The following is a 25,819-nucleotide window of genomic DNA, read 5'->3' on the forward strand; positions in this document are numbered from 1 at the left end:
TTACGATCCGAAATTGTGCGTATTATCTCTAAAATGGCTTAATTCTAAGAAAAAAAAGTGTATATTTATATTGTTTATCTCTCATAGATATGATTTTTTAGGTATATATAATATGGATAAGTGCAGGTGTACATACTAAGGATACCGGGATATACTGGATTGGATTTCGGTAGCTATATGGACATGTGGTATGTGTTTCATAAATAATCGGATGCATTATTAACATCATTTTATCATTACAAATAGAGTATTATTTACAGCGCTTGCGAGCCTAAATTCCAGCTTATCCGTTAGATATACATACATATATAGTATTCAAAAAAAAAAGAACGTTTGGGAACGTCAAAACTTTTCTAGTTCAGTTCTATGTGCAGATAGGTGCGCCTCCCACCATAGAGCGATGGAGGCCTCGACTGTGATGGTGGCGGCGGAACCACAATGTTAAAATTGTGTCAATAGGGACGCCAGACTTGCGTCAGATCGCCCACATCCTCGTCCCGCGGCGCATGCGCATCCCCACCTACATCTCCCTGCTGCTGTTGTTGTTGTTGCTGCTGCTGCGCCTCCAGATGCTGTTGGCGCTGTGCCTCGTGCGGATGTTGATGGTGGTGATGATGCAGATGATAGTTCTGTGCGCTACTCTCCGCCGGATCGACAACCGCTGGTGCCTGCTCCTGCTCGGTGGCACCCAGTCCAATCTCAATGCCGGAGCGGCTTCCGGCCAATGAGCTGATGGTCAGCTGCTGATCCGCCGATCCCAGATACTGCTCCAACTTCTCGCTGCTGTGCAGATGCAGATGGATCTGATTCTGATTGACTGTCGAATAGAGCTGAGGGTACAGCACCACCGGTGGTGGTGGCGGTGGTGCCACCGCATGTGCACCACCATATTGCGCTGTCGCCGAGCAACTGCCATACTGATAGTTATTGTAGCCATTCGACCAGGCATTGTTGTAGGCCGTGGCCGTTCCATAGCCAGCATTTAACGTATCCAGATCCGTCTTACCACCACCACCATAGCCACTGGCAGCGGCTGCCGTCTGATACGGATCCGTGGGTGCGGTGGCGCAGAAGCCATGCATATCGGGCAGTACTGTGGGCAAGTGGTAGTTATCGGCGGCGGCGCTCAAGGTGGTGGTGTCATAAGCCCCCATCGCACTGCCATAAGGATTCATGGCAGCGGCAGCAGCATTGGGGACGGGTGCTGCAGCAGGCGGCGGCGGTGGAGGCGGCAGAGCCACCGCAGTGGCGCTGGGATGGTGCTGCAAGTGATGGGCGGTATGATGATGTACCCCATGATGCGTGTGTCCGTGGTGGCCGTGCGCGTGGGCGTGGTAGGGCAGCGATGTGCCCACCCCCACGCCCACCGAGTAGGTGGCACCCGACGCGGCAGCAGAACCCGTCCATTCAGCCGCGCCTATCAGATCCGTTTCTAAAAAAGACGAAGAGAATAAAAAAAGGACGGCATCAGTACACGCATACCGGTTTTTTTTTGAAGTCACTAGAAAAAGTTTCGGCATAATTTTTCGGGTAATTTTTAAAATGTGCTCCCTTGGCGGAATTATTGGAAAGACTAATAATAACTTGTACTAGATTAAGAAAAGGGAATACAAGCTGTCAGATGTGGAGAGGTCGATAAAAGAAAGAAAGATGGTATATTGTTTTTTTTCCTTTTCTTCCTTCTTTCCTTTTTTTCCAGTTATATTGGAAAATATATTCCAATCCAGACTCAGTATTTGAAATCACATAAATTACTTTTGCAGTTACCTATCCAGAAAGAAGCAATGTTTGGAGTACTAGCCCACAAACATAAAAAAAGTGATATATAGTATAGAAATAAACAATGTGTTTTTTGAACAGATTAAGGATTAAGGTCTCAGTTCAATTTTCTTTATTTAATTGCCAGAGAATCAGGCATGGTTGTTATTTTAAAAAAAACAAGAAAGGAATGCTAAAGTCGAGCAGGCTCAACTCTTAAATACCCTGTACCACCCCACAAAAAAGTAATTAAATTAATTAATTAATTTAATTAAATTAATTAACTAAATTAATTTAATTAATTAACTAAATATTAACTAATTAAATATAAAATATTCCATGCATGCATACATACATTTACAATTACATCAGAATCGTGTCTATGCGTGTTTGTGTACTTGTACATATGTATGTATGTGTGCATTGAGCCTGGTTATATGGCTATAACTTTCTTTCCGATCATTCTATCATAATGAGACTTGGTATACGGTTATATAATTACTAACCTAATGTGACTACCAAATTTTAGTTCAAAATTCCAAGAATTACGGGAGTTATAGAAAATCATTAATAGGGGGGGAGTGGGGGGGTGGATCAGAAAAAATGAACAAACTCGTCCTTTCTCGGTCTCAGGAGAATCTGTATACCAAGTTTGGTTATTCTAGCTCTTATACTTTCGGAGATCCTTGCGTTCATACAGACAGACAGACGGACAGACAGACGGACAGACAGACGGACAGACGGACAGACGGACAGACGGACATGGCTATATCGACTCGGCTTGTCATGCTGATCAAGAATATATATACTTTGTGGGGTCTACCAAGCCTCCTTCTGTGTGTTCCATGTGCACTCGCACTAAACTAATATACCCTTGTACCCTTTGGGTACAGGGTATAAAAAAGAAAATAAACTGTAGAGACACAATTTAAGAAAGGGACGGATTTCTGATAACTTCTTACAGTCAGTTTATTAACGATATTGGAGGTTTGTATTCAACTCTCAATGTTACAGGTGTGGTAGAGTCGCGATTTAGGAATCTAATCACAATTACACTTTTCGAAAAGTCAAAAGTGTTTCGCACTTTGGACAGGGATGATGATTTGTGTTAAGGATGGATTGCTAGGATTTACAGTGCTAATATTTTGGGCCGACTTGCGCCTGTCAGCGCCGCCTTCGTGGATACAAAGGCAATTACCCGTAACCCCCTTTAAACAAATACAAATAATAATAACAACAACAACAACAAAAACGCCCGCGCACTTGTCACAAACACACGCCATTTACAGTGAGGCCGGGCAGTGGTTGGTGTGAGGTTGGGATGGGGGTGTGAGGTGCGTGCATGTGTGTGGGCGTGGCAGGCAACAGCGGAAAGTATAATTGAAAAATAATTTCATATGCGTGTCATGACCCTCTACTCCCCCACTCCGCACAGCCAACAACACTAAAAGGCTTAAAGGAGCACACCTTGCCGCCAACTGGCAAATCAATTTTGAAAAGAAAATTCCAAGGCATGTGTCTGGGCAACGGGTTGGGAAGGCGTCCCTGTCATCACGTCGTCGTCGTCGTCATAGTCGCTCTCGCCCTCTTCTTCTTGCTCGTCAATGTTTGACATAATGTCGCGCGCATATTTTGATTAATTAAGTCAACGGGTCCAAGATGCCGCCACTTCCTCAAAAGTCAAACTCAAAAGGCTGCCAAAAATGCGCGCATAATTAATCAAATTTATTAACCCAGGAGATGGGTAAACCAAACGAAAGAAAAAATTAAGGAAAACAAATTAATAAGCATTGCATATTGACTTGACTTGCTAAACCCATCACAGAAACAATTTGCCAGCCAGCAGGGTTAAGGGGCGTGGCACTCAGAGGAGGGGGAGCTAAGCAAACAATTCAAATTCAAATTGAAGATCGTACAGCAAGCAAATGACAATCTTTAAGTTGATGAAGATGATGATGATATTTTCGTATATATGTAAATATGTACATATGTACAATGTATGTTGGGTGAGCCAGGCAAGTTGCTTGCACGTCTGCCCAGATCGCTGAGAGTGCAGTGGCAACAACAACAAACACAGCACGGAACGGGCAGCATTATGGGCGGCGGCATTTAATGAAAGGGGAAAAATTGCATGCATGCAACTTTTAAACCAGCACTTATCACATTTTAATGTTTCAATTAAGGCGCAAATTGCGTTGCAACTGCAACTACAACAGCAACAGCAACAGCAGCAACAACAGCAGCAACAACAACAATAGTAATCACAAAACCCAACTGCCGCAAGTTATCACGCACACTTACACACAACATACATATACATGTGTACCTGCATACATATGTATGTATATCGGTATAAGTATATATACATACATACATATGTATATACGGAACATATATATACATATACATACATACGATTTCAATGAAGCGAAACGCGCAGGATGAAAGGCAACAACGGCAGGTCGGCAGGTGGATAGGTGGGGGCAGTGGCAGAATTCTGCATGGCAAGGCCGAGTATGTAATTTAGTCTTACTATACTATACTCGCACACTGGCAGAACACGCAGGAATATGTGCAACTACTACAGCAAAACACAAGAACAACCACAGCACGAATGTGTGAACCCATGACAGTAGCACTGAAACGGCACTGCAAACACTTAACAAAACAAACACATCACAAAATAAAGTCCAAGTGAGTTTTTTTAGGAGTGCATGGAAATAATAAAAAAAAAACATTTCACTGAATGCTTGAGCTCTCCTGCTCTCCTGTTATGTCTAAATATGAATTCAAGACGTGTAGTAGAATAAGAATGTGCGCAGCAGCTCTGGCAACCCTATCAGCTGATTCCCTGATCTCGCCATAGCTCGTGCTTTGCTCGCAGAAGACTGTCTTCTTCTTCACTACTTCAGTGAGAGAATAAAGAAAACGTGCTTTTGTTATTGTTTCTTCTGCTATTTACCGTTGCATTTGTCTTGCAAACATTTCAATTAAATTTTAGATATTTATGTTTTTTTTCTAACTACTTAGCTCGGTCTCGGTGGCGTAGTGGATAGCGCATGCGCACACCAAACAAGAGGTCGTGGGTTCGAGCCCCACTCATGGCGAGAGCATGACCTAAATTTTCTCCTCTCGAAAAAACTTTCCTAAGCTCATGCCTTCAACGTCGTGGTCATTTATCCACCCAAAAACACATCCATCCACGCTATCTGGACTGCACAATAGTTAAACCCCCCAAGACGTCTCTCCCCGGCGGCGACAGGTGGCAGCCCCACCACTGGGATAAGTCGCATCTGGCCAATCACCAGGTCGACTGACAACTACATGATTATGGAAACTACTACAAGACAACTGAATCCAAAAAGGACTCCCACTACTTCGATGTCTGATGTCAAGGATGGCGCTGGAACCCCCAAGGAAGCAGACGGGATCGGCAGACCTAAAAAAGACGGCAACCTGACGGCGGATGCACCCTTCAGGAATTCTCCCAGACACAACAACACCAAATGGGACACAGCCAGACAGACGGCTAGAAATAGAGAGTGTTAAGATTGGAAAAAAAATGTCCTTGTAGTAGCCCTAAGCTCCCAAGTGGAGTACAAAGGAAATATAAAAAAAAAACTTAGCTCAACGACTGCAAATAATAAAAACATGCTAAAAAAATTTGTTTCCATTCACTTTTCATGTTTGAACAAATTGTTTGCCGGTCCAATCGCAACAAGATAGCTCTTACTAGTTTCTTTTATTAATATTGCTTATAGTTCTCTTGATGGATATGTTATGGTCAGCAAGATTAACATTTGTTTCATTGTCTGTCTGTCCATCTATTTTTAAAAAGAAAAGCGTTTAACGACTTATTAATTCGAAAGTAACGTTGTAATCCTATATTTACGTTTGCTTTGTTAAAACTGTATTTAAATTATTTATTTTGTTCTAGAGCTAAGTTTGCATTAGACATATTGAAGGTCCATTTTTTCTTACCAAACAGTAAATGGATACAGTTATTTCATACGTCTTTAGTGGATAATTTAGTTTATTATGACATGCATTCGCTAACAATGAAAATTGTCTGCTCAATTGGCCCTAAAAAAAAGTAGAGCAAAGCTGTTAAGCCAAAAATTCAGCAGTTTTAAGCATCCTCACAAACAAGAAGAAATGGTGCTGAGTTGTCTAAGAGCCATTGGACCAGTTTGAGGGCATTTTCTATATTTGTATCTGCATTCTATTCAGCATTGTTGGCTTATTATGGTTTCCTTCCTCTAATCTCTCGATAGTTCGCTACTGCTGGCTGGCTGTAGACATGGCATTCCAATAATTACAGCTCTATCGATTTGGAGAATGTAATATCTATGCACGAATGTTGATTGATCGATAGCACTGCGAAATTCACATTTTCGTTTCATTATTGTCCTTTATTTTGGCTATAATTGCTGACGTACTACATGGCGTATGCGCGATTAATGTGCGTCCGTTGAAAGAGAGTTGAGAAACAAAGAACTTTCAGCGCGGGTACAAAAAATGAGGAAGTTTTAAACTTTAAAGTTCACACACAACACACTGGGCCAACAAATATTTTACAACTGTCTGCCTGGCTGTCCGTCCGAATGTTTGGGCTGCCGGATATCTTCGATTTTGTGGCCATATCCGTTCGGCGCTCAATCAAGCGCAGGAATATGCAAACGGCGAGCGGCAAACGCAAACGGCAAATGCTATTGCCGCATCTCGGGGCATGTAAAAACCACAGCCAGGCAATAATTGTTGGCAGTAGAAAGCGGCAACAGCAGCAGCAGCAGCGGCAGCAACCAGCAGTAGCCATAAGGTCTGGCCTGGCTTCACAGGCCGCCTGGTTCTCACAGCTTTCAAGCAACAGAAACAAAAAAGTGCAAAAAGAAGACAAAAAATAATAAAAAAAAAAATAAAATAAAGACATGCACAGCCAGCAGCAACGCCATCAGAGGTAAAGGCTGAGCCAGGCAGCGGGACAGAGAGGCCCTGCAAATTGTGGGTCGCGATTCTAACATCATCCGCCTCATCGACCATCTTGGGGACTCATTAGAGAATAAGCTCGCAGCGTTAATTAAAGTGCTGGCTGTTTGGCTTTATGAGGACGCGTTAAATTTAGGCGTCTGTCGAAGTTTCGTAAAATGGCCGCGTCAAGCGATGTAATGCTTAGTTGTTGTAAGCCAACTTCAACAACAACGGCACGAAACGGAAGTGAGTTTGCGGTTAGTGGCCAGCCAGCCAGCCAGCCAGCCAGGCAACCAACCAACGAGCCAACCAACCAACCAGCCAACCAACGAACCAACGAACGGAGCAACCAACCAGCTAGCCAGCTAAGTTTACCACATTTTGCGTTTTATGGGCCAAAAAGATTTCATTTCAATATGTGCTGACGTCGACGTTGACGACGCTGCTGCTGCTGCTGCCATTTAGCATTGCTGTTGCACGCAGCTCGAAGCTAGAAGCTCATGCTCCCAACACTCTCAGATCTCCAAAAGAGGTGGATGTGCGAGAATGTGCGACTCAACAGATGTGATCATGACTTTCAGAACTAAGAGGAATTGAAATTTCGGTTCTAAGTTATTATTAAATTTGAAGTCTTGATTCTGCTTCGAAACAGATCTCCAAGTATTGAGGGTAATAATCGAAAACAAACATAATTAAAGACTGCTTTTCAAATAACAACAAGGTACTTTTTTCACCTTCACCTTCCTACTAACCCAATAAGAGCAGCTCAAGCTCTTGTTATTTACTATGTTTATAACGAAAATTTTATAGTTTACAGTCAAATTTAAAATAAACCTGTTCACCGAGGAGGAGCAGATTGGAAGGCACACAAGAATATAGCGACATGCTACTGAGGCACCGCAGTTGGCTTGCAAGAGGACTCCTTCCTTCTAGACCTTTGCGAAGGCTAAAACGATTAGGGCTTGCCAAAACGATTAGACACCCATAAGCCTACAATTGCTTGTTAATCCTCGAGATTAGGCTGTTTTGTATTTGTAAACCTGTATTGTTAAGGTGCTAAATCTTAATGTACGCATTCAATAATTATATTAAACATAGGAAAAAAACTTTAATATCCAACATATTGTGTTATTTCTATATAATTGCCATAAAAGATGTGTACAATAAATCAGCTGTGAACTTATTAATCTGACTTGCCACAATTAATTGGTAATGGGATGAGGGAACAAATAGACTTAAGCTTCTTGTAAGTCAAAAAGAAAGATGGCCTTCATTTTCGATGCTGACCTATTTTGAAACACTTTTAAATAATGTTAACACACCAGTTGTTGTAGACCTATTTTCGTTGACCTATTTTGTAACAACAATACGGTTTCGAATCGTCAAAGGAGTTTGCAGTTCCCAAATAACTAAATAATTGAACAAAAAAAGTGCCACTCTGCAGGAAACACATATAATTGTTCAAAGCAAAGAAGCTAAAACGGTGTCATGACTGAATAGGAATTTCAATTCCGAACCATCCACGGATATTTACCAATTTCACGTTTAATTGAAAATGCAGCTTTAAAGTGTATGCATTTGAAAACGATCTTCCTTAGGCTTCATTATACATAGTACATATGTACAAGGTGTGTTCAAAGTAAACAGGACTTTTAAAAAAAAAAAGGAACACATGGTTTTTTCGGCTAAATCAATTTATTTTATTCAAAATAGTCTCCTTCTGTTTCAATACAGCTTTTTGCACGATCCAAAAGCATGTCGAACGAGTGTTTTAGTTCGTTGGCCGGTATGGCCGCCAGTATGCCGGTGCAAGCCTTTTCAATGGCCTCTACGTCTGCCTAACGCTTTCCTTTCATGGGCAAATGCATTTTTCCGAAAAGGTAGAAGTCGCACGGTGCCATTTCAGGTGAATATGGCGAGTGGTTAATGGTTAACATGTGATTTTTGGTCAAAAAATCGGTCACAAGCGTCGATCGATGAGAGCAATTTTTGGTCGTCAGTCAATTTGTGCGGAACACACCTTTCGTAAGCCCAAATGTTCGGTCAAAATGCGATAAATCGATGTTTTGGAGATGTTCAATTCCATTTCCATCAATTTCAATGATGATTTCGGGTAATTTTTGATGAATTCACCCAAAGTTTCGATGGAATTTCCGGTGATCACGAATTTTGATTGGCCCACATGTTGATCGTCATTTATGTCCTCACGACCACTTTGGAAACGTTGAAACCACTCGTGCACTCTGCTACGGGATAGGCAATCATCGCCATAAACTTGTTCTATCAATTGAAACGCTTCGGTAAAAGTTTTACCAATTTTAAAACAAAATTTGATGTTGGCTCTTTGTTCGAAGCTCATTTTCGCACCGATAACACAAACATACTGACACTTAAAACGCAATAACTTCACTTCCAATCGATGAAATGTCATGAAATTCTCACTGGACAATCGATAAAGATAGCAGATTCTAACGCACCAGTCGACATATAGATAGCGCCACCAGGGGGCGCTAGATTCAAAAAGTCCTGTTTACTTTCGAACGCACCTTGTATGTATGTAGCTTTTGTGAGTGTCTTACTATTTTGTCACGCGTCCATCTCTAGTACTCTAAGCAGCTTCGGCTAACGCTGCGACACGACACGACACACATTTTGAGAGCTTGTGCATCGACTCCGTCATCGACATCGGCATCTGCCTCGGCATCGGCATCTTGTAGCTGCAACAGCTGCGCAACCGCATTTGGATTGATTTGTGGCTTGGCGCATGGGGCACAAAAAAGCGCAACACTGCAACATTGCACGCTCGCTAATTTCGCACAAACACACACACATGGGCACATCAACATACATACATACATACAAATATATGTATGTATATACACAATATTATTTACAAACATATTGCACGCTCTCAAAATTGTACTCAACATTTAATGAAAGCCATTTTAATTTTTTTATTGTCCCTTGCACGCAGTGTGGCAACATTTTTGGCAATAATGAGTGGCCAATTGTTGCGCCATGTGGCGGCAGTTAAAGCCTGATTATTCAAATTGCGCACAGGTGTGATAAAGGCTGTTAGAGAGCGCAATCGTTAACATTATTATTGACTGATCAACTGTGTGTTTGAATTATAAATGGCTAATACTGATGAATTAATAATAGTTTTTATACACTTCTTCACTAGTATTTGGCTTAATTTCGAGAACGACTATGCAGATAATTTTCATTTCTAAGTTAATATTGTAATGCAAATTAGTAGTGCATAGTTCGAATACCGTTTTGGGGCCCACGTATCGATTTGTGATTATCGATAGAAATCAGCTGTTTTTGCAAGATCCACACTGTCGCAGCCAACTTCAAGGCATCAGCCACTTCCCCAACCGCTGTCCACGCTTAGAGCTATCTTTGTAAGTTCTTAGCGAGTAGTTTTTTATTATTATTAAAAAGTTTTGAAATATATTAATGGGACTCTGAATTAAACTGAAATTTGTTGCTACAATCTGTACTGTTTCATATAATTAAAATTTTAATGACTAGCGTAATAATTTAAAAGTAACCTGAACTTGTAACGCTAGGATAAGGTTAATAAAATAAATAAATAAATAATTATTACCATTAGGGTCCTTCTATGAACAAGATTTTCCCCATCAATATTGTTTATTATAAACAATTGCCTATACATAATTAAATTCTTTTACAATCAGTTGAAAGTGTATCGAATAAATATTCTGACTTGGTTTTGTGAATTTAAATCGAGTGTATATTTTCTCTATTTATTTATTTTTCAAATATCAAATCAATAAAGAAATCCGTCTATGAAATAATAGTATGCATATTACTCATAATATCCGTAAATTGATTTTTTGGACGATAATCTCTGCAGAATCAAAAAATTTGAAACTAAAATCTGCGAATACCAACTCTAGGAAACTGAAATCGTGCGATTGTCTTGGGTGTGAAGAAGTTTAAAGCCAGCAGAGTGCTGTTAAGAATGTTGTTCTAGAAATGATTTAAAACTGATTAGTGTATTTAAATATTCTCAGATATTTTATAAAATACAAGTATGTACGTTTTTTAATGAAGACCGAAACTCTCTCTCTGTATTTATATTTAGCATAACAAATACATATATGTACTTCATAAATGGGGCAGAGAGATACTTTATATATAGTAAGTATGTTATTGTTAGCAAATCGATAATTTATCAAGCTGTGCTTTTTTTACAAGTACTTGTAAGCATCTCAATTAGTTATTTATATGGAATGAGGGGATTTTTGGTACAGACCCATACTTGTATGTACATATTAAATGTTTCGATATGCTGTGATAATGCTATTTATGGAATCAACACACAGTATTTTAATTTTTACTCTGTTTATTATTCAGTATATTTCCATAAATGTCTATATATTTTCAGTGTACCAGTTTCCCACGAATAGATTAAATGGAAACTATTTTGTGAAATGTTAAATGATTTGTCAGACAATTAGTTGAGAGGGTTGGGTATTTTCCAAAATATAGTGCTAAGATCAGCTTTTCAGAGGAGTTGGGGCACAATAATGCTAGTCCTGCAAAATTCGTTGCTACTACCTATTTACATATATGTATGTGATCCTCGAGTTAAGGTTTTCAGCTGTCCCTTGTCTAGTAATTAACTCGTCTTTGGTAACCAATTGGGCCCACACACTCAGAAATGTTCGCGTTGCCAACAAATGAGTTCTTCGAATTTTGCAATGCTTTCCATTGAATTTGTTATTTGCCAGGCACATTGTTTTTGTTTTATTTTTGTGTAAATTAACAGCTTAAGCGCCACATTTAAATATTTATGACTTGGCTTAAAAGCAACGGCACCGGCACCGGCAGCAGCCACAGCAGCAGCAACAAGGCAGCACTATGACTTTTCATAAAGACGATTTGGGCATTTCCGGTTTATACGTAAAGCTGCAAACAGACTTCAACTTTTACGTATAGCTGCTGCTGCTGCTGTTGCTGTTGTTTTGGTTGTAGTTGCTGGATACTTGTACTATATATACTATGTATACATATGTAGGTAGACATATGTATACTATATATAGGTATATAGTATTTATTTGCATTTGTATGTTTTAATAATTGACACAACGATGTGTCATTTTATTGACAATATATATTTATGCATGCGTGTGTGATTTTGCCCGCTCATTGAATTGCGACAAACCAAAAACGAAGTTAATAAATAAATTAGCATAAGCAACGCTTCAGTTTCAGTTTAGTCTAGTCTTTCAACAACAATAAACCAAACGGAACCGGCATCATCGGCTAAAGCGACGACTCGACATCGGCCACGTTTCCCGATTCCAATCATCGACTGACTCATGCTAGTCATGCGTGTGTGCGGACTGGCCGGCCCAGTTGGCCAAGTCGGCTGGTGCCTGGTGGCTGTGACTCAGTTCAACGTCAACTTGACGCTCTTTTGTTTAAACAAACGAAATTTGTTAAATGTATGTATATTAATTGCGCTTTGAACTAAAGCCAATAGACGGGGACAGTGGAGACAGAAAAACAAAACGGAAATATTTTTGCGCAACTTGGAAAAGTTTATGACAACAATCAAATTAATAATATTCCATCATAATCATTCAATTGGAAGATATCAAATAGAACAAAATTGAAGATACAGTAAAATAAATAATATTCCAGCAACATTTTTCAAACACAAAAGAAAAGAAATCAACTCAAGAGTTTCAGATAGAACTGCCTTCTTCGATTATTAATATTACAAGAAAAAAACTGAAGTGCGAAATAGATTTGAGCTGCCTAGGGATTAAGAGAGTAAAGAGTGTAAAAAAGTTGAACTTAGAAGACTTGGAAAAGGGTGCTTATAGGGTATTCAAGAGTGGAGCTGGCACGGCTCCAACGATTTATCCGTTTTCCCATAACATTAAAATTGAAATTTAGGCCTCTTAAGTCTATCTATTTGTATTATCAGGCTTATATGTAAGGCAGGAAATAGTGTGTTGTATAGCTATTTACTCTCAAGGAAGACAGCTGCGGAAAAAAGGTAATTCAAAGCTACAAAAACTCACATTTCACATTAGACAATAGGAAGCACTTCAATAAAATAAGAGTATATTAATTGAGTTATATACTAAGTATGTATTTAAGATAATCAACGTATTAAAATGAAACAGATAAAACGTATACGCTTGGGATTTCCAGAGCCAAAAAAAACCATTCCAATTGATATGCTAATTAATGAGATAGTACGTACAAGCTTTTGAAAATGTGGTTTTAGGTATACATAGTATAAATATATGTATAGTACAAGTATAATGCATACGAGTCCGGCACTTCCTCTTTTTTGTGCAAATTTTAGCGCCAAAAATGTCGAAACTTTGCAATTTGTTTTATGGACTCTTAACTGTGGTACTCTCTCTTGAAATGTCTACCAAATGCGGCAAAACAAAATTTTGTTAAAACTTGAACTGTGCTGAACTATTATTTTGTCGCAACATGAGAATAACAGAAATTAGCAGGCAAATGTCAAAAATATCGTTTACAATACTCGTACAATATAAATAATAAATGGCTAAAAATAAATCGCGTCAATGGCCAGCCAATTAACTCAATTAAAACGTTCAATTCAGATCCAAGACAACAACGAAAGTAATGACGCGAACCAAAGAAGAAGATGAAACGCGAAAGGTGCAGATGGGGGAGAGACGGAGGAATAAGGCAGTATCAGAATTCAAATCAAAAACAAATCCCCAACTTCACGATTCGAATCACGCACACTGTAGCATTAATAACTTCATTAAGGAGTGAAATGACGGGAAAGTGGAGCACAATCGACCGAACGATCCGCCGATCGTGAAGCTCGCGTGCTCAACACCTCCCATCCCATGCCATCCCCGCTCTGGCCGAGCCCTTGGCCCGCATTTCAATTGGCTGTACACTTACCTGGTATTTGCGGTGCATTCGGCTTATAGCCCTGGCAATCAGAATTTATTGTACTATTCGACGATGAGTAATTGGTGCTTAATTGCTGCACTATGCTTGAGCTTGTGGTCAGGGAGCTGCTCACTGGCGTTGTGCCCGATGCGGCTGCCACCGCAACTTTGGCCGAGCGTCGGATCGTTTCCAGATCGTGCAGGGTCTTTGGATAGCCATCGAGATATGGCCGTTGGCCCAGTGCGAGGGCTCGGTATTGCGGACCACCGGTGGGACCTGCAAAGTATTGCAAATTATAATCACATTTCATATATGTTTTGGCTATATAAGTAGTATGTTTACTCGTATATAGAAAAGATCAACGGGACAGATTTACTCTGAAGCAATCATATTTCATATAAACTTTGGTTATTTCTTTCCTTATGTTGACGTCTATCTTGATTTATTTTCAAAATGTTTTGTCCTTTTACAATTTTAAATGTTCCATTTTTAATTTCTCCATTTTATTTAAAGCGTCTCTTAAATGTTCTATTTAATTTTAATTTTTTATCCAGCCATTACTGGCCGAATGGGAAATAGAGGAGCAATCAAATGACCTATTAGATATCATTTTAATATGTCAATAGGCTTGAGATTCAGGCATTTCTATCATGTTTTCAAACCTGCATATTTCTGCTCACGCTTTTCATTATTATTTCATTTATTTAATCAAAAAATATTGAATTCGCATCAGTTAACAAATATAAATGAATAAATCTAATATGAAAAAAACAAAATGTTGAAAAAGGATTGAAAATCATATTTAACTGCATTACGAAAATGTAAATAATAGCAATGAAGAGGCAGATTAATGGAATTAATTAAAATTTAATGTTGCTTTTAATTTTCGGTGTAAAAAGAATAAATAATTCATGGGTCGGGTATAAATAAAGTAATGCCTTCATTTGTGCTTAATTATCCTCTTTTTCAAACGCTCTTGAATTTCCCCCTTTCTTTAAAATTAAAGAAATTTATGAAGAGAAGTATGTTCATTTAGAATTTGTTTCAAAAGTCATCTTCAAATCCTCAAAATGACTTGCCATTCCCATAGATGGCTACACTATAGAATTTGGAGCAATTCTTAGATGCTGTTAGCAATTAACATCTTAATCGATGAATTAAGTAATTAACTTTGGGCCTACATCGTGGAAGGAACTGTCTTCGTAGACGCAAATGTGTACACCATAAACGGAATGGCTTGCATGTTGGTTGAGTAGTTGGTCGGGCTGTACTTTTGTTTTGGCCAATAGCAGCATTGGCCTGTTGGCATTAAATACCCCTCTTAACCCTCCCTGTGCTCGTTTCGACTCGACTCGACTCGATCGTTCGGTAGTTCGTTCGTTCGTTCATTCGTCTGAAATTAACACAAAACTCAAGGTAAACTTAAGCTGCAGCACATTATGTATTGCAGTGAAGACATAAAAATGCATTAACAAAAAACAAAAAGAGAAGAAGAAGAGGAGAGAAAAAAAATTAATTCATATATGCATTACACGAACTAAAAACTCAATACGTTGTGCGTTGCGAAAAGGTTTTCTTTGAAAACCGCAAAATTTTCAGAAACCGTAAGAAGCAATGCAACAACAACAACAATAACAACTACAACCGTCCGTCAGTCAATCCAGCAGTACATCAGTCCAACAGTCTGTCAGTCAGTGAAGCGAACAGGCTGCACTTTTCAAACACCTTCCCGAGATGTTGTCAGCAAAATGGCGCAGTCATCTGTTGAAGCTGAAGTTGATATTGAAATGGACTCAGGAGACTCCTGCAGGACTCCTGCACTCCTGCAGGACTCCTCACTCACTCAGTACCTTTTGCAATTTTCAAGTCAATCCAAATATTTTGAGCACACCTTCTGTTGTGGGGATTAAGTGCAATTGACTGGATCGGCTTAACTATTTACATTAATTAGGCACTTGTTTAATGCGGTCTAAGAGTTCACAATCGAGAACCGTGCACAGAGAATCGAGAGCCGAGAACCGAGACCACCTCCACTCACCATAGACTGAGCATTTTCCAAACCACATGGCTCATGGCTCATGGCACATGGCGGCAACCCAAAACGCAGCGGGCGGGCGTCCAGCCGACCGGCCGGCCGGCACTTTGTGTTCTTTCTTCCGATTAGTTCACTTAAGTTGGCTTAAGTTGTTGCTATTGTTGTTCTAGTTGCTTTCATTTATGTTGTTACTGCTACTACGAGTATACTCGTAGGTGTCAAATGCGTTTAGATTTCTTTAATAAATGCCAACAATAATGGGCAACAAGGTGTTAATTACATGAACATTGCCATTAAAGGAAAGACTGTTAAGATGATATGGCCAAATCATATTCGGTACTCTATTCTGTAATAAATTCGATTTAGAAACTTTTGCAATCAGCAATCAAATCTCAACAATCGATAATTGAAAGCTAATGATCGGTAACCGATAACTGCTGTTCCACAAATCCAACAGTTTGGTTCAAAGTCTCTACGGCAATAAGAATAATAAGTACTTGTAAAAATCTTGACAAAAATCTAAAGTTAATTTTAGGTAAAAAGTATATTTCTGTTAATAAATCGGAGGCTTCTCTGATACGGATGCGTTACATCCCATTTTATAGAATTCCAGAATGAGAACTTAGTGACAATATTTGTCACATATGTATATTTTTCTTATCTAACAAAAAATATATAAAATTCGGATGCACCCAATCGGGAAATTGTAAACAGCTAAGTATAAGCTTAGCTTACAAATTAATGAACCGCTTAATCTAGATGTAATGCATATAGTTTTACACAACAAAAAAAGTAATAGTCGAATTGAAAAGAGTAGCTACTGTACCCTAATTTTTCTCTGTTGTTGTTTTGTATAGTTTTGAAATAATCCTTCTATTACAAATTTATCTTTAGAATAACTTATTTAATTCTTTAAGGCTCATAAGTATCTTGAATATAAATGCAGTAGAGTGGTGTTGTTGGATGGGCATCTAACTTAGACTTAATAGCTCCAGTTATTTTTGTGAAATGGAGATATTTTTTATATCCTTCTATAATCTTATTAAAGCGGAGTGGCTACACCATTAAATAAACTTATCCGAAATTCGAGGAGGTGTGCAGATTAGTTCCAAATAATCAAAACAGGCTCGCAATAATTTTTTGTTTGACTTTTTTATAAAGTTTAAGTAATATTTTGATGGACACTTTGGATAAATATTTAAGAAGCAGTCCAAAAATATTAAATACAATTAATATAAATTTACGAGCTATTAATTATTTTCGTTTTCTTGGGGGTTGAAGTTTCGTTTGGGGGATAATTGGTACTTACTTGTCTTGGAGCGCGGTTCCCGTGGCCCATCGACGGTCACTTTAATGGCTTTGGCGTAGGTAGCCACCTGTGGTGGACTCGTTGCAACGGTAATTGTGAGGGTAAAGCTTTTCCCTGAAATCAGCAGACGAGAAGAAGAAGAAGGAGAGATGTGAGTTGTAAGAAGGAAGTATTTAATGTTCACATCTGATTTATGCGCCTGCCGTCCTACCGGCTACCGGAATCAATTTAAAACTGTGCACAGTGGTGCCAAACACGCGCCATAACTGTCGCCTGGAACATGAAGGTGGTGCCTTCGACTACCACATACGAGTTTGTACTTCGAGGCGGCGCAATTTGTTTGAACTTGGCATAAACTCTGGGTTTATCGTCCCCTAATGGACGCGCCAACTAATTTCTGCCGCTGCAGTTTTCCTTTTTACTACTCAAAAGGCCATAAAAAATGTTACGCGCCTCAAAAAGTGAAAAACGAAAACTGAATGAAGCTCTGATGGACTCACACATTGATGGACTCTCTCGCTGCAACATTGTGTGTCCTTTTCGCTTTGGCTTTCGACCTGGGCTTGGGCCTGGCCAGTGCATATTTACTCTGCTGGCATTTATGGCTATTTGCATTGGTTTGCCCAAAGTTGAATGTTTCTGCAACAGACACAGGCAGATAGACAGAGAGACAGACAGACAGATAGACAAATAGACAGGCAGATAGACTCACTCTCCCACATACTCTCCCACATATGTACATTGGAATTGTATTGATTGTACGGCCCAGACTGTTAGCCAGTTAGACGGACAAACACAAAAAAGTCAATCAGAAATATCGATGGGTGTCTGTTTGTCTGTCTCTCCCCTGTCAGTCCTTTGTAACTCCATAAGCCCAGACTCCAATTAAACGGATTCAGTTTAGTGGTGTAAATACATTGAGACGTATGTAGATGGTTAACAACATCGATGTGTGACAACTTTTAAAAAAAGTAAACTAATAGTATTTAATTAATATCAAGTGCTAGTGCTATCTAGCATCGGGACCTTTAAATTGTAAACACACGCATATTATTTGCTCGCCTATGTCGTTCAACAATAAAAATATCTGTGCGTCACAGTTGAGTTCGCCTTTGTTATCGTCAAATAAATACAAGTAAACGTCTGATTACCCTTTAACGGGAATTCTTCGTAGCTGCCTGAACGAAAAATTCTGACTAAGCCACCAAAATTGTTGATTGAGCAGCGCTTAATAAAAATAGTTTGCGTTTAAGTATGATTTATTATTGGATTCTTTGTTCAATTATTCTCATTCTTAAAATATTGAAGAAGATACTCCGTAAATGTAAAATAAAGGAGATGCAGAATTGTTGCATCGCGTTGAAAAATAAGACGTGAAGAATAAACTGGACTAATTCATAGAACACTATCACGATCAGTTTTAAGTGCGCTACAGAATTTTACTTAAGAACATGGAGACTCTGTCATAAAGAGGGCCGAGAAGAAGCCGTGCTCGAAGTATTAATAGAAGACCAGTTCTAAGGTGAAGTTGGACTATAAAGGACATTCAAGAATTTTGTGAATCGAACGTGAAGAACGTCTTCGTGTTTGAAGAATTAATTTTAATTTAATTTTTTATGTGAACTATCAATGAAGCGTCTCACAAAAACAATCATAAATAGCGTAAAACTACGTAAAACTACTTTATGAATTCCATCTTAAATTGAACTTTTCAAAATGTTATTATCTGATTTTGCGTTAAAAACAAGAAGTCATCTTCTGTTTTTCTCACTCTCGAAGCGTTCTTTCACAATTCGGTTCAACCGTTTTTGATGAATTGAAATTGAATTTGAAGAAATTCCAGACTTTGAAACGTTAACAGCAATGAAAAGGATTCACTTCTTTGTGTTTGGAGCCATCTCTCATAGTTAGGTTATGAAGCGGTTCTCGCACATTTTGTTTGTAAATCGAGCAAGATATTTCGCCTTTGCTTAAATAATCCGATATTGAACTGCTTTAAAAATTATAATGGAATTGGGCAACTTTTTAAAAAGCCAGCGTTTTGGACTGTAGTATTGTGGAGTTTCCAGCAAATGAAGAGATTTCAATCTATGACACAATTTACCGAATATCATATCATATATTATACTTAATTGGGCAACTTTTTAAGAAGCTAAAGTATTGGATTGGAGTTTTATGGAATTTTGAGCAAAAGAATAGATTTCAATCTATGGCAGAATTTATCGAATATGAGAATAATATATGATATTTATTATTCATATCATATCATGTATTATACTTAATTGGGCAACTTTTCAAAAGCCAATGTTTTGGACGGAAGTTTCGAGCAAAAGAATAGATTTCAATCTATGGCACAATTTCTCGAATATGATGAATATTATTATATCATATATTATTCTTAATTGGGCAACTTTTAATAAGCCAACGTTTTGGACTGTAGTCTTGTGGAGTTTCCAGCAAATGAATAGATTTCAATCTATGGCAGAATTTATCGAATATGATGAATATTATCATATCATATATTATTCTTAATTGGGCAACTTTTTAAAAAGCCAGCGTTTTGGACTCTTGTCTTGGGGAGTTTCTAGCAAAAGAATAGAGTTCAATCTATGTATGTAGTGTAATATATGATATGATAATATTCATCATACTGGTATTCGATACATTGTGCCTATATTGTGCGTCACTTTTTGCGAATCTCGTGCGATATTTCAGCTTTGATTCCGCAGATTTCAGTGGCAATCGCATTTGTTGTACAATGCGACCGTTTCCTCTTTTTTTTTTGCGACGTTTCGGAAGTCTGTCTGCCATTTCTACGTATTTTTTGGCCAATCGGTTGCAAGTGTATTAAAAACAACTCCTTTGTTGCTGCTTCTGTTTGCGCAAACAGACGCATATACTTGTACATACATATGTGTAGGTAAGAGTATGGTATATAATTAAACACCAGCAGAAGCGATGTCGTTTGTTTTTTTCTCTGTTTTTTTTTTATTATTTCTTCCTTTGTTGCTTTAATTTTTTTTATGGAAACAAGCCAGCAAGTTAACCGCAAAACCTCAGTCGTAGTCGCCATTGCAGTTGCCCAGGCACAGCCCACAGAACGACAGTGATTCTCCACCAGTCTCTCCCTCTCTCTCTCTCTCTCTTACCACCAGCCCCCTTCCCCCTACCCCACCCCTTCAACAAGCTGTACACCACCTACGCAGATTGGGGCTGCCCGCAAGCTGCAGTTGCTATTGTTGTTGGCTTGGGACTGCGCGCCCATTCGTGCTGCTCAATGGAAATTGCATTTAACATTTAATTAAGGACCAAGGCTAATAAACAGGACAGACATGGCAGAGACAGACAAAAGACAAAAGAGTTCATCAGTCATGATTGGAGAATGGGAGAAAAGGAGCCGAAAAATAATGGAAATATATTTCCTATATAAATGACAATATCCAGGATTGTATTTAAATGGTGGACACTTAATGGTCTTGAGCAAAATATCATCAATATTATCAAATTTTCCTCCAACAAGTTCACTGAAAGCTCTTGTTTCCTATTTTATATACACCCAATTCTGTTTTTACACGGTCTTTTTTTAGACGGCTTTGATTTAATTTGAAAATTAAAAATTAAATCCATTAAGCACGATTCATTTCGCATATGATCAACGTCTTTTTGTACACGGTTTTTTATTTAGAGGACTTTTTTAAAAACCAATCTACAGTGTAAAAACATGAAATTAATATACACCTAATTATGTTTTTACACGGTCTTTTTTACACGATTTTGATATAACACGGTTTGAAAATTAAAAATAGCATATAAGTTTCTTTAGAGATAAGGAACCAATCACCTATTTTTGTCTTTTTTTTACACGGTTGTTTCTGGAACCAATCTACCGTGTAAAAACAGAATTAGGTGTATTATTGTTCCTTCACTGAGGAAAACTGAAGAAGCGCAACATTTTTCGTAGGCTCTGAAGACGAACAATTACTTCGCGATATACATAAAACAACTTAAAAACGATTAGAAATCCAACTGCACAATTAGTAAAAGGTATTACCTTTAAATGATGTTTAAGAATGTTATAGTTATGTTATAGGTAATTGATCTAAATAAGTGATGTTTGAAAGAACTTTAATTCCGAGTTCTTAGACTGCGTCGTTTAACAAGGACCGGAGGCCAGAGAGATAGCAAGAGAGTGTTTCTCAAGCTCACATCTTTGTCTCACTCCCGAATTCTGAATGGCTTGCATTGGTAGTATTTCATGGTTATATAATAAACAAGCTATTAACGGATATTGTAGGCTTACTCTGCACTCCGATTCCAACATGGAAGACAATATAAATTAGTACTCTACTTTGTACTCTCTTACTTGTAGGTTCTTTAAAGGGCTCATTACTAGCCTTCTTCAGGTGCGTAGGGCTCCTCTTCTAATTCACCCGATCACGATTGCCAACACTTAATCGCTATAATACGAATATATAGAACATGAAACTCATCAGCAGATGGCCATTCAAAGTCTGTGTTTTGAATTGCAGTTCGATTATTTGTAGCGCATCTTGAAACTATGAATCACAGAGTGTGCGTGGATCGATTGAACCATCAGAGTAGCAGCTTTATCCACACCGAAGTGAGCAATCGCAGTGAATCACAATGTTCCGACACAGTATCATATTAATTCAATACTTATATCGAGTTCCCTCACTCCCTCCAGCTTAACGGCATTCGTGATCCATTTGAAATCTCCACACAATCTCACTAATTGAGTTACTAAACTCTATCTATTTATGCTCATAATTGTGATTGTTATTGTAATAAGATAATTCATGTTCATGCCATAATTACAGTCATCAACAGTTAGAAAGCTTTACTATCGATTGCCCCGCACTGCCCCTGCCCCGAAAACTGGCTGCCATTTTAACAAATGTCTCTTCAACTGCCGTGGTCGTTGCCTCAAATAATGTCTTCATTACCCGGAGACATGAACCTTTAAGCACTTACCAGTATGTCCATCTGTCTGTCTTCGTCAAGAGTCGTCGCGCGTCGCGTTTGAAAGTCGAATTTATCGAAAAATGGGCGTAAATTAATCAACTTCAATGCGTAAGACAAAAACAAAAAACAAACAAAAAGCAAAGTTCCATCGAATAGAAACGGAGAACTGTTAAAAAGGCAGGTCGAGTGGCGATCGCGACTCCTAGACAGAGATTTTGTTTCGCTTTACATTTTATTTCTATTTACTCGTATATTTTGTATTTTTTTGGCTTGAGCCCTTCGGCTCTCAGTCATTTTTCAAAGACAAAAATCAAGCTACTTTTGTCTCTGGTGGTGGTATCCAGAAGAAAGACAAAACGGAAAAAAAACTGGAGCAACCAATTCCATGATCGTTCGTTTCGTTCAGTTTGTGAAGAGATCATTATAATAAGAAGAAAATGTGCGTTGGCTTTGTTGGTTGCTGTTGTGTTGCTGCTTCTTTTTGTAAGTAATGATAAAATACTAAGACGCATGTACGATAATAATAAAATCATAATAATGAGCGAGCGCAACTGAAGAAAGACAAACAACAGCAACAGCAACAAATCAAAGGGCATGCAATCGAAATTAGTCATCGACCGCATTTGGAACAATAGGCTCTACAAACGCGTCATAAGCCACGTGCGGGCACAAACACACAACATACAGATATATATATATATATATATACATATATACAAGGAGCAAATTGTTAGAAATAGCTCAAGCTTAATATAAATACATTGAATTAAGGGGAATTTTAGTGAAACCGGGTGAGTTTAGTCCTCAAAAGAAATGTAAAGTAAGGAAACAAATCAAATTAGGTCGGCAGAATCAGCTAAACATATAGTACACACATACATATGTACATATATCCTGTACGAACATGTCCGTGTTTGAATCCAACCTTAGGACTTACACTGCCATGCACTTGAATAGGGACAAGATTTTCTAGCATTTGTATTGTGTTTTTCTATTTTGGGGAAAGGGCTGGCTTTAGATGCTTTGGTGTTTCAATTAGAATGCAGCAGGAGGGAACTGTTAAAATTTACAGTTAGCTTTTAATGATTAACAGTTATGAATTATCACTATTTTGCTTTTGACTATGCCAAAAACACACCATTTTTGCCATGCACTTAAATAGGGACAAAAACTTTAACATTCTATATGTTGCAAGCTAATTAAAAAATGACCTTACAGTTTTTTTTATTATATTAATATTGGCTTTATTAATAATGTGTGTAACCGCCTTTATTGGAAATAACCTCGTAGATTCGGTGAGGAAGGGAATCATATAAGGACTTTATATAGTCTAATGAAATTTCGCTCCAGGCGCTTTCTATGGCTTCTGTTAATGATTGGACGTCTGCAAACTGTCTTCCAGACGCGTACACTTTACGTGTAAGCCATCCCCATACATTCTCAATTACATTGAGATCAGGAGAGTAAGGGGGCCACTCCAATAAGGACACGTTCTGCTTGCTTATCCAGTTTTTGACTACACGTGCGGTATGAACCGGGGCATTATCATGCTGGAAAATCCAAGATATAGGCTCAAAAATGTTGCCAAAGTAAGGAAATGCCTCCTCAAGCAAGCTTTTGTATGAAGTAGCGTTTAGCTTGATGATACAAATTTGAGCTCGCTTGTCCCGTAATATGAAATTGCGCCCCATACCATAATACCCCCTTCACGGCTATGGTGACGAGCCAGGTAGTGTTCCTCCTTACGTATATCATGGAAATAGAAGTTGAAACCATCAGGTCCATCTAAATTGAATCGTTTTTCATCAGAAAAAAGCACTCGATGCCACTCCTTATTCCATGTCATATGATTTCGGGCAAAGAGCTGACGCATGTCTTTACGTGGCTTTGTCAGAGGTGGTTTTTTTTTTTAGTCTTAATCTTTTAAGGTGTTTTGCTTTCCGTATAACACGTCTCACTGTTTCAACACTTGCATTTATTCCCAAGTTTAGGCGAATTGCAGATGCGGAGCAATGTGAGTTTGACGCTTCCCGAAGAACGCGTCGTTCGTCTGAAGATGTAAGTGCCTTTAATGTGCGTCCTTTCATATTTTTCCCGTACATCAATGGGTTTTTGAGAAAATTTCCAACAACAGACTTGCTTTTGTTAATTTTTTCGGCAATTTGTCGTATATTCATGTCACACCCTAAATGCTAATATTTTGCCCTTTTCTTCAGAAGTGAGTGTTTGACCACGGCCCATTTTGGTTTGTTTTTAATCAAAATATATGTATTTTAATAAAATACAACCTTCTGTGTTCATAGTTGCACACACACTAAAGTTATCTTCTTTGTCCCTATTCAAGTGCATGGCAAAAACTGTGTGTTTTTAGCATAGTCAAAAGCAAAACAGTGATAGTCCATAACGGTTAATTATTAAAAGCTAACTGTAAATTTGTACAGTTCCCTGATGCTGCATTCTAAGTGAAACACCAAAGCATTTGAAGGCAGCCCTTTGCCAAAAAGAGAAAAACACAATACAAATGCTACAAAATCTTGTCCCTATTCAAGTGCATGGCAGTGTATAACCAACTTCTTCATTGTCAGAGACACTACACTCTAGGCAGACAAAGTGTAGAAATTTAAGATAATATTGTATGTATTTATCGGCAAATACATATACGAGTACATCTGCGATTGGAGTGTAAAACCAAAAGAAATGCCCTCAATTCGGCTGTAACTATTTGGCAACCCATTTCAAAACTTATATACATAAATTTATTATTCATAGGGATGTCAGTAAGTGGTTCGAATTCCATTTTTTAATCGAAGCTACCAGTAGCTACCTACTATATATCCGCAACACAACAGCTTCGTTCAAGAAAATGGATGGAGTTTTTAAATATTTTAACTGAGAAAGTTGTGTATTTTCATTCAAGTGCTGGAACGTTTCGTACACATTTTTTCATTTAACATATTGCACAATATTTCCCCACTTAGAGGTCAAATTTTCTAACTCTTCACAATTTTCAGCTCTCTCGCTTTACTGCTTTGGGCTAGTCATATAATCAAGGATTTTATAAGCAAGAAAACTTATATATTAATAGATAAATAGACTTTACAGTTCCAGCAACAAAGCTGGTTCGAAAGTAATTTTGTTTTGTCTACGAAATCGTACCATGTTCTTCCTACAAGTAACACAGACATCTTACAATGTTTTCCAACAACGACGAGAAACTACTTAAATAAACAAAAGCCAATAAAGATAACCAGATACCGTTCACCCCACGACTTAGGCAGGGACTTATGAATTCCAAAGGCGCGTGCCACTCATTTAGCACAATTTAATCCTTTTAGGTCCTTGCAATACAACAACACCACCAACAAGAAAAACAACAGCAAAAATTGTAAGCCTTTGATATCATTAGCTCTGAGCATTGATAAGATAAGTCAGATAAGATAACAGAGCATCGATGCTGGGGTTCTCGCATTGCATTCTCATTTAAATGTTTTAAAAGCCGCCATATGCTTGGAAGCACTCGCTCCCTCTCTGCCCACTCTCTGGTCAACAGCTAATAATGACAAACATTAAAAAATGAAATTGAAAACATATCAAGAATGTTGACGGGCCGCCGCCACAGCGGTCAGCAGCAGCAGCAATAGCAGCAACAACAAAAACAACAACAGCTGTCATGGGCGTAGTCGCAAGGGAACAGGGGTTGGAATTGGTTGGAGCCCGATTTATTAGGTTTTAATAATTTGTTCGATTTGTTCATTTTTTTTGGCGAAAATTCTTGTCGATGACATTTTTTTTGTAATTGTAAATGGCGTGTTTAATGAAAATCCCCTCTAGCCTTG

The 25,819-nt window shown here is 38.4% G+C and overlaps 1 protein-coding gene across 1 annotated transcript in view; it reads right to left on the reverse strand.

Moving 5' to 3' along the window:
- LOC115627673 (protein lozenge) overlaps window positions 1-25,819 on the reverse strand; it is a 33,576-nt gene continuing 7,757 nt past the window's right edge. The window contains exons 3-5 of the mRNA XM_030523415.1: window positions 17,001-17,114; window positions 641-1,432; window positions 1-44 (exon numbers count right to left, since the gene is read on the reverse strand). Of these exons, the coding sequence (XP_030379275.1) occupies window positions 1-44; window positions 641-1,432; window positions 17,001-17,114 (950 nt within the window). The remainder of the gene's footprint in view (window positions 45-640; window positions 1,433-17,000; window positions 17,115-25,819) is intronic.

The sequence above is a fragment of the Scaptodrosophila lebanonensis genome, unplaced genomic scaffold, assembly GCF_003285725.1.
Source record: "Scaptodrosophila lebanonensis strain 11010-0011.00,11010-0021.00 unplaced genomic scaffold, SlebRS2 tig00000096-arrow-pilon, whole genome shotgun sequence".
In the NCBI taxonomy this organism is placed as follows: Eukaryota; Metazoa; Arthropoda; class Insecta; order Diptera; family Drosophilidae; genus Scaptodrosophila; species Scaptodrosophila lebanonensis.